This window comes from Pyrus communis, chromosome 9 (assembly GCF_041283825.1).
Source record: "Pyrus communis isolate YQ-2024b chromosome 9, ASM4128382v1, whole genome shotgun sequence".
Classification (NCBI taxonomy): domain Eukaryota; kingdom Viridiplantae; phylum Streptophyta; class Magnoliopsida; order Rosales; family Rosaceae; genus Pyrus; species Pyrus communis.
The window spans coordinates 26,226,651-26,236,265 of NC_142573.1; the positions used below are offsets into that span (position 1 = coordinate 26,226,651).

A 9,615-nucleotide genomic window follows, 5' to 3' on the forward strand; every position below is an offset into this window, starting at 1 on the left:
GGTGATCATACCAATACCACCCCTAATTATATACATGTAGAAGGGATTTATGAATGACTAAATTTCCTTGTCATAGGTTTTGCTAGAGATGTGATAAATAAAAATGATGACACTTGACTTTCTACACACACCCTTCTGGATAAAGACTAGTTTTTCGTTGTTAAGGTCCACATTTCTTCGTAACAACATGCCTGTCTATTCCCTGTACACGGTTTTATGGTGATGGGACTTTGAATTTGGTTATTCGGTCCAAAAAAGTGGAAATATGGTAACTCGACTGCTTTTGATTTGATCATTTGAGTATCTTTAGGTTAATCTCTCTGGTTGCCAAATGCCACCACATTAGGGAATGAGAGGGAGACAGCATTACAAGGCATTCTGAAACCATATAAACAAATATTTCAGTAGGGTTTTTGTATTATTTTTTTTCCAAATATTAATTTTTTTTTTCTCCACATTCTCTCGTAATGATGATGAATACAGAAAAGGGTTTTCGATTTTTGATTGTCTTCATGCTAAATAATAGTGCCTCATCCAATAGCATAAAACCCTTACCTTCTGCAACCACACCAATATATATTATGCTTCTACATTGTTTTGGACTTATATATATATTATGCTTCTACATTGTTTTGGACTTATATATATATATTATGCTTCTACATTGTTTTGGACTTATGCCTGTTGAAATATCTCGCATTTAACGTATCTAAAGAAAAGTTTAAATATTCTAAATCCTACTTTAACTAATATCGATACATTTTGTGATAAAACTACATACCTGACGGATTGTACAAATGGTAATTACCAAGTTAGGAACAATATCGATGTTGTTGGTAGTGAGAATTGGGCCCGTCTCTCTAATAATTCTGCAGTGCTAAGGTGTGAGATTTTGAGGCTTTAGATTATTAGAATCAAGAGAGTTTTAACAAAAAGTCCACGGTACTGTTCACTTTAACGAAAAATCACATTTTTATACTAAAAAGTCAATCCTGGTACAATTCACTTTACCTTTTATTTTGTCATTATCATTTAAACTCAAAGATTTCAAGTTATTTTCATTAGTTTTCCTTAGAATCAATGATTAAAAATAAAAATAAATTTAAAGAATATAATTAGAATGTGAGAGGGAGGCAGACAAAATGTTTTGGAGGTACCCATGCATCTATCATTTTCTTCCATTTGTTATAGTTGGATTAGTGATATTCAAACACATAAACCTTCTACATTTATTTGGTTTTCCATCTTAGGGATAATCACTTTTATCTGTCGGTGCTCGACCTGGATCGATTATATTCAAACACATCAGCTTTGTATATGCACGTTGTGTTCCCTTTTGGTTTGTTAGGACATTGGTGACCCTAAAAATTACTAAGTCTACATGTCGCGCAAGCTGAGTAATTAACAAACTAACTACGTCCTTCAGTTGTGTGCGAGGTGTGCCAACTCATCAGCCAAGCTCGGCCGGGGAGTAAAATGTGTTGATGTTGCGTTAAGCGCGCTGCTGACTTCTTGATCTCACGATTGCGGCCGAGTAAGGAACACGTCTCGGCCTTCGAGTTCTAGAGCCTGAAGACAAGGCTGCTAGTCTTGTGAAGTTCACGGATCGTCGACGCCGGGTTCGGTCAAAGTGATTATATTCGTAAGAGTATGGCACCAAACTATACGGACACAAGTACTTAAAAGAGATGTATGTCTTGATGGTAAATGTCGTTCGGCAGTTAGAATGCCGAACTCTAAAACTTACTTGTGAATATCCGATCATAAAACAACTCAGCGTTCAATGCGCCAAGCCAAGTAATCTGTAATACCTCACTTCATCGAGAAGGCTAGTGAGATGACCTTTGTTAATAAAAACTCGAAAATCCTTCTCGGCCGAGACTTGGATAGATAAACAGTCGGCCTCGACGCAGTGCTGTTTATCCAAACTGAAGGTGCTCCGCAATCGGCTGATTCTATGGAAACAGTGCTGTTTATCCAAACTGAAGATGCCACCGGTTGCATTCATAGTGCTGTTTATCCAAACTGAAGATGTGTTGGTGAGAAAAATAAAAAAAAAATCTCAAGGTTGTTGAGAGGTTTCGCGTAGAGCGAGAGTTTGCGCGGGGCAGTTTGTGTGTTGAATTGGAGGGGGTTTGAATGATGCACTCCTTCCACTATTTATAGCATTGAGAACTCCTATGGCCGAACTAGAAACATATTAGGATTAGAACTCCCAAATCTAATATGGTTAGGATTCGGCCAATCCTAGTTTTAATAGGTTTCTGAACCAAGCTCTAAAACAAATCAAATTCATTCCCAAGTTCTCAACGCCTTCAACTCTGAAACCTCTTGTTGCATCAGGACTCGACTTCTTTGCCCTTATCCAAATCAATCCTCCTTACAATAGAACTTAGCTGACCTGATTGGGCGGCTTATGGTAGCTGGACAGCCCATAGTACTTTTAGAAGGGCCCTGGTTATAGAACAAACCTGAACTCGACCCAATAATACTTTTAGAAGGGCCCTTGTTTATTCTCTTATATATGCACATCTAGGTTTTGTAAATTATGGGTTTTAGATTTTTATGAATTTTGGGTATTAGGTTTCCTAATGGCGTTGAAAAAAAATCAGAGAACTAAAGAGCAAGAGAGGATAATTCTAAAGTTTGAAAAAAATAGAAAGTAAAATAATTTCAAAGTATATGAATGTTCTACATACTAGTTCATCATGCTCGATTACAACTATTTCAACATATCAGATTCTTTTTTAACTGTGTAAACAATGGACCTGTGGTGTGCTTAGAAAATAAAACTTAATTTAAAAATAATTCAAGGTCTAAAGTCATTTCATTAGGACAAAAAGTCTATTAATATTAAAAATTTAAGTGGGGTGTAGTCAACAAATTGTCGGTGTCAACAAAACAACCCTTCTTGTATTATAACATTAATAGGGTGAATGTTCTGCAGGAAGAAAACCTTACAATAGACTATGGAGGTGCTAAACTAGATTTTGTGACACTAAGTGCAATATTTAGCCTCCTAAACAGTTATTTTTCCCAACTCTAGTACTAAAATTTAGCACCTCAGTTTTAACTTTTACTACATGTCCAAAAATTGTTTACCAAAAACAAAAAAGATGTCCAACAATTGTTTCAGCTTCAATCTTTCGTCGCTCCTCTAGTTCAATTTGCTTCAAAACGAATCTCAACTTTCTTCTTATATATTCCGCCTTGTTCCCATACCTATATTGAACTAATTGTTCAACGTAGGAAACACATTGAGCAACATTCGGGCCTTGTATCTTCCCCTTCATTCTGGTTGCCTCATCTGACAAGCCTTTGAGATGATGAAGGGGTGAAATCTTCAACGTCGTCTAGATTAACAAGTTGCACACTAAGGGTGAAATTTTTCATGCCCCCCACATTGTTAACACTAAAAACTGGTATGGTTAACAAAAGACTCTGACGCCAAGTACGGTGACCGTGAGGGGCTGTAAATGGCACATTTGACACTTAAAGATTAAGTGCTTAATCCAAAAAAAAAAAAAAAAAAGCTAAGTCCACTGGGAAGCTACTAGGCCTCTTCTTGGGTCCTCTATTTCATTGGGTGACGGATCGAAACGTTGCTACCGCGAGCGTTCCTCTAACCTGTGTGCTGATATTTATCCTTAGCCCATTACCTCTTTTAGGCCCTTGCAGACTTCTTGGAAGGCCCCTCCCCTGTTAATGGGCGAGGTTCTTTATTATTTGAATGGGGCAAAAAAGGATCATGTGTTAACACGCACAGACAAAATTCTCAATCCACCACCATCGGTATGATAAGGTTTAACATGTATATTCCAAACATCAAATTTTTTTTTTTTAATATGTCAAACGATATATTTTGTTAGATTAGCCACCGAGGAGTTTGAACTCACATCGTCATGCAAGGATTCAACACATTTTTACCACTATGGTAAAGAACCACTCGCCAAATTTTTTTTACACGTGTGAAATTCCTTTCTCACATTGTATTTGTTTATTTGTTTATTTACTTAAGTTCCACCAAAATTCCTTTCACACTTTAGGAGGTAATGGAGATCGTACGATCAGACGAATTGATTCAGGTATGGATGACCAATATTTGATATGAGGATTAAAGAAATTGGCTTTCAAAATTGAAACATGAGTGTTGCTTTTTTATTTTATTTTATTTTATATTTTATTATTATTTTTAGAAATCCTCTTGAAATTCTAGTTAGGATCTCGTTTAGAGAGTCCATTGGAGATGCTCCTAAAAAGATGATTGGAAAATGATATTTTTCATATAGGACAGGAAGCAAAATACAAGAATGAAAAAAGAGGCAAAACAACATGGGAAGAAATATAAGAGTTTGAAGAAAATTATGGAAGTTGACGTTCATCCCAAAACCAATTCACAGATAAAGAGGCCCAAAATCATTTAAACCAATTCAATTTCAACCTGCATTTTATGAATTGAATCTAGCTTTCCTTCCAAACTAAAAAGAAAAATACATAGATACACACATCAAGAAAATTAACAATCTAGTTAAAAGATGCAGATTCGATTTTAGTAGAGAGCTCAAATAAGCACACTCTAGTACAAAGCAGTTTCAATAGACATGCACACAAGCACCACTTCAAATGCATCAATGTTTACAGAAATCACACAAGCATTATCTCCCAAACACCCAAAACCGAAAATGTAGTGAACAAAGCTCCAAATACAAATCATACAAGTTTCCAGGATAGCTTTTCCATTGAGACCGCAGCTTGCAGGCTTATATCAAACAAGATGAGATCGGCCACGGAAGCAAGGCTGGGCAGACTGTTTAGGGGAGAACAGAGAATAGTCATAGCAAGTAACAAGAGAAACTAGAAACCAGTACTATTTATTTGATGGTATCATGGTACTCACTATATATGTACGGACTACTGAAATTTTTGTGTCGGTAAGTGAACATTAAAAAGTAGTAACAGAAATTACGACTTATAAAAGTTTATATTTACTTGATATTTAGCATATATGGAAACTTACCGTTTCATCATCATTGCCATCTTAATCTTGCATCGTCGTCGTCATCATATTCTTCTTCTTTCCCCAATGTCTGGTATTTGTAGTCTTCCTGGTGTTCGATCACTTTTAGTTTGCTCAACACTGTTGGGAGTGGACCATAAGGTTCATACCAAATCTCCGTGTTCTTGTCCAATATTAAACATTCTAAGTTGAGGAATGACTTACCCTGTAATATAATCAACGATAAGAGCATGCTTTAAAATATTTTGAAAAACTAGATAACACATAATAACTTTAATATTAAAAACATAATAAATGTATTTAGTTGGTGTATGTTTAACTAGTATGTAAAAATCACATAAAATTTTGAATATCAAAAGAGTTCTGTACAAGTATGGTTACCTTCTCAATTAAAAAGAAAGGTTGTTCCGTTGGTCTTGGATGGCCCAACTCAAACTTGTCTTTATATGTTGAAAATTCAATAGCAAAAATCTCCACACCACCACATTTCGTGCACTTTAATATGTTGAGTGATGGCCAATTAGAAACATGCAATCCTGGATAGAAACTCCGAAGTTGGGGCAGATTATCAAATTCCATAGATGTTACTTTAGGGAACCCGAACTCCTCGTATGTCGTTTCTGGTCCTTCTTCCTTCACAATAATTTCCTCCATTAAGCCACAATTCTTAACCTTCAACTTGCTTAGCTGCTTAAGATCTTTGGCCACTGAGGCGGGAAAGACATTTTTCAAACAATCACATGAGTCTATCTCAACTGAGTTTAAATTTGGGCACTCAAAACCATTCAACTGAGTAGTAGATGATATGTCATATACCACTTGTAGTGACTGGCACTGCTCTATTTCTAAGGACTCTAGAGCATTCAATCTTCCCATGATACTTGGCCCAAAGATATTAATTACGCTGTGGCATCTACGAACATCCATAATTCTGAGCCTGCCAAAAGAATCTAAATGAAGTTGGTTGTGGAATATTGTCTTCAACTTAGGTAAGTCCCATATGTACAACGTATCCAAGCTAGGAAAGCCTACCTGTCACGTATTCATTTTAGAACTTGTGAACAAACCTTTTTTTTCACAAAAGTGGGACGCATGCATAAGTTGGAAATAAAAGCATAAAGAAAAGAAGTGAAGGTATAATTCACCTTTCCGTCAAAGAGCTCAGTATCTCTTTCTTCTTTGTTGGTTGTAATATTTCCACTTTTAGCACCAAAGATGAATGTCTCCAGTTTAGTACAATTGTCTAGATCCAAATACATCAAAGACGGAAATTTAATGTAACTTCCAGAGATGAATCTAGCGAGGTTTGGAAGGTGTTGTAGCTCTAAACGGCTTAGCTTATCAAACATGTCATCTATATTCTCCTCATTTCTCACTATCTCTTCCATGATTTGACAATTGGATATCTTGAGATTTTTGAGTTGTCCGAGACATTTAGCCATGAAACTCGAAAACAAAAATCTTAAACTATCACATTGATGCACATTGAAGGTTGTTAAATTGGGCATCAAAACCTGCATAGTAGAACAATAATCATGTCTATTACCACACACAGATCATAAACACTAATATGGCCTTAGAGCCAGATTCATCACTTTAATTTGGGCGTGAACTTGTGATTTGTGTTCTTCTGTGAATCATTGTCATCAAGCTTCATTACTGTAGAATCGTGCTTTGAAAACCTATGAAGATCGAAGATTCGAGTCTCAGTGTTCAAAAAATGGGCCTAGCGGCTGCCTAGGCGTTGGGCGGTAACTGGCCGCTGTGATTTACTTCTGATCGGTCACGAAATCGGAAAACAGATTAGGCAAACTCTGGGCGGTATTAGGCTGGATTGGGTAGGATTGGGCGTGGCTGGGTGGGCGTGCGTAAAGACCTCGGAATCTGGAAACTTTTTTGCGCAAGGAAGAAGATGGACAGACATGGTCCCACCAGTTTCTATTTCATTTTAATTTTTAATCAGATGACTTCCTTAGTCTTCTTAAGGTGGTCCTACGACCTTTATTTTAGTCTTTGCACGGTTTCTTTTAAGACCACCTCTAATGGTGGGCTAAATGCTAAATTACCCCCTAAATTTTCCCCTCAAACCATCTCCAACCCATGCTAAAACATTGGGCTAAATGCCAAATGTTAAAACTGGGCCAAATACCCCCCAGAATTCCCCCCGCGCAATCGGACTCGCTGGCCATTGGGCCAGTCTCGGCCCGTTCACGCTCCAATGCGCCCCATGCGAAGCGCCTGCAATTCATTCCCGGCAGGATGGGCCCCGTTGCCAGCTGTTTGTCGGCCACCCAGACCACCTCCAACGACTACATTTTCAATCTGATGGCTGCTTTTCAAGGACCGTTGGTTGATCTAACGGTCCAGATTCAAATTTGATTTTTTTAAGTATGTTATTTTAAAATACATTGAATCCAACGGCTTAGATCGAATATAATCAAACCTAACGGTAAAAAAAAAGATCTAATGGCCCAAATTTAAATCCAACGGCTAAAATAATTTAAAAAAATTATTTAACTCAAAATTCACTCAAAAACTCTATAAATACCTATGTATTTGTTCAAACATCCATTTAATCATTTATCCAACGTACTAGACAAAATACTTTGCACAAGAAGACACTTAAATTTATTACTAGAAAATAACAACATAGTACACTTAAAATTATTACATAAATGCTTAACCAACATCATCAATGTTCACCTTCTCGGTGCCATACATGCTCAACAAAATCCTTACGGAGTGTGTCATAACATTGAGGAGCTTGAATTCTATTTAAATGTCTCATATACTCACTCAAGGTGATCCTATCCTGTCGGGTCTCATATGTGGTTGGAGCGAGATATTCAACATCTCTTGCAATAGCTCTTGCATGTGTTGGTTGGTCATCATCCACATCTTCGCCTGAATCTTCTTCAATTTCAATGTACTCATCTTACACAATCATGTTGTGCAAAATTATGCACGGTATCATGATTGAATAGAGGTCTTCGGACTACCAAAATCGTGCAGGCCCTCTAACAATGGCCCATCGAACTTGTAGGATCCCGAACACTCTCTCCACATCCTTCCTGTAAGACTCTTGCCTCTGCAAAAATAATTTCTTCTTTGCACTATCGGGGTGAGAAAAACTTTTGACAAAGGTAGACCAACTAGGATAAATACCATCAGTTAGGTAGTAACCTAGCTCATACCTATTACCATTTACCTTGTACCGAAATTCTGGTGCCCATCCATTGACAACATTATTGAATAAAGGAGAAGACCAAAAAACGTTGATATCGTTGTTTGATCCAGGAGAGCCGAAGAAAGCATGTCAAATACAAGTGTCGTAAGACGCCACAGCCTCAAACACGATGGTTGACTTGTCATGACGGCCTTTGAATTGGCCACCCCAAGTAGTAGGACAATTATTCCACTCCCAATGCATACAATCAAGACTTCATATCATGCCAGGGAAGCCTCTTTTTTCATCCTTGCGTAGAAGCCTCTTTAAGTCTTCACGATTTGGGTTGCGGAGGTATATGGCTCTATATATGTCTTCAATTGCCTTACAGAAGCATTTCAGGTTCTCAATAGCAGTACTTTCTGCAAGTCGGTAATGCTCATCAGTTGAGTCTGCAGAGCACCCATTAGCTAGCATGCGAAAAGCAGATGTGAGCTTCTGATGAGGTGATATAACTTGTCGGCCTACGGCATCTACCCTCCTTTCAAAGTAGTGGTCATGATTGACAACTGCACTCAAGATGCTTTCAAAAAGCTATCTCCTCATCCGAAACCGCCTCCAAAAATCATGAGCAGGAAATCTCGGACGCTCGATGAAATAATCTTTCATCATTCGATCATGACACTATTTTCTATCACGCTGCACATATGAACGTCCTGTGATAGAACCACATTGGCTAGATTCGACATGGTGATTAGATTGCATAAATGAGTTGATAAGTTCAACTTCGACGTTGAACAATTCTGCATCCTCAATCTCGATCCTTGCTTGGTACTGTGCCATCTACATTGCCATACTACTCCTTTTTCTATCACCCATTGATGAGATATTGAGGATTTTTAGGAAACAAAAACTCTTTGAAAGTTGAAATATTGGTGAATATAGAGGATGATTGAAGGTTGAAAGGTTGTGTAATCAACAAATATTGGACATATGTTTATATAGAGAATGATTGATGAAAGCTTGATGTTGAACGGTTGGTGAAAGTTGAAAGTTTGGTGTTGAATGGTTGGTGAATTGAAAATTTGGTGTTGAAAGGTTGGTGAATTGAAAGTTAGCCCAGGGGTTGAAAGATTGGTAAAAGTTGAAGGCTTGCTTTGTGGAAAATTTAGTGCTTTTTCAATATTTATCGGAATTTAAATTTTTTTAGATTAACATGTTCATAAAATTAATTTACGATAGTCTCCATATTTATTTATTTTAAAATTTAATTTAAGAAAAAAAAAAATAGCCTAAGTTCATTCTTTAATAATCCTGGTTAGGCCAGAACGGTTGGAGCAGAAAAGTCGTTTCTAGGCTAAAAGCTAAATTTTTCGGGCTAAAAGCTAAATTTTCCGGGCTAAAGTATTTGTCTTTTAGCCTAACCATTAGA

At 37.1% G+C, this 9,615-nt stretch overlaps 1 protein-coding gene across 1 annotated transcript; it reads right to left on the reverse strand.

Annotated features, from left to right (window-relative positions):
• Positions 1-4,550: 4,550 nt before the first annotated feature.
• LOC148694480 (uncharacterized) lies at positions 4,551-9,026 on the reverse strand. Its single transcript, XM_088700712.1, has 7 exons — positions 8,882-9,026; positions 8,471-8,752; positions 7,737-7,951; positions 6,163-6,531; positions 5,399-6,049; positions 5,018-5,222; positions 4,551-4,807 (listed from the first exon to the last, which is right to left on the reverse strand). Exons 1-6 carry the CDS (start codon positions 9,024-9,026, stop codon positions 5,028-5,030), a joined length of 1,857 nt encoding a protein of 618 aa, XP_088556838.1. The 3' UTR covers positions 4,551-4,807; positions 5,018-5,027.
• Between the last annotated feature and the right edge of the window lie 589 nt (positions 9,027-9,615).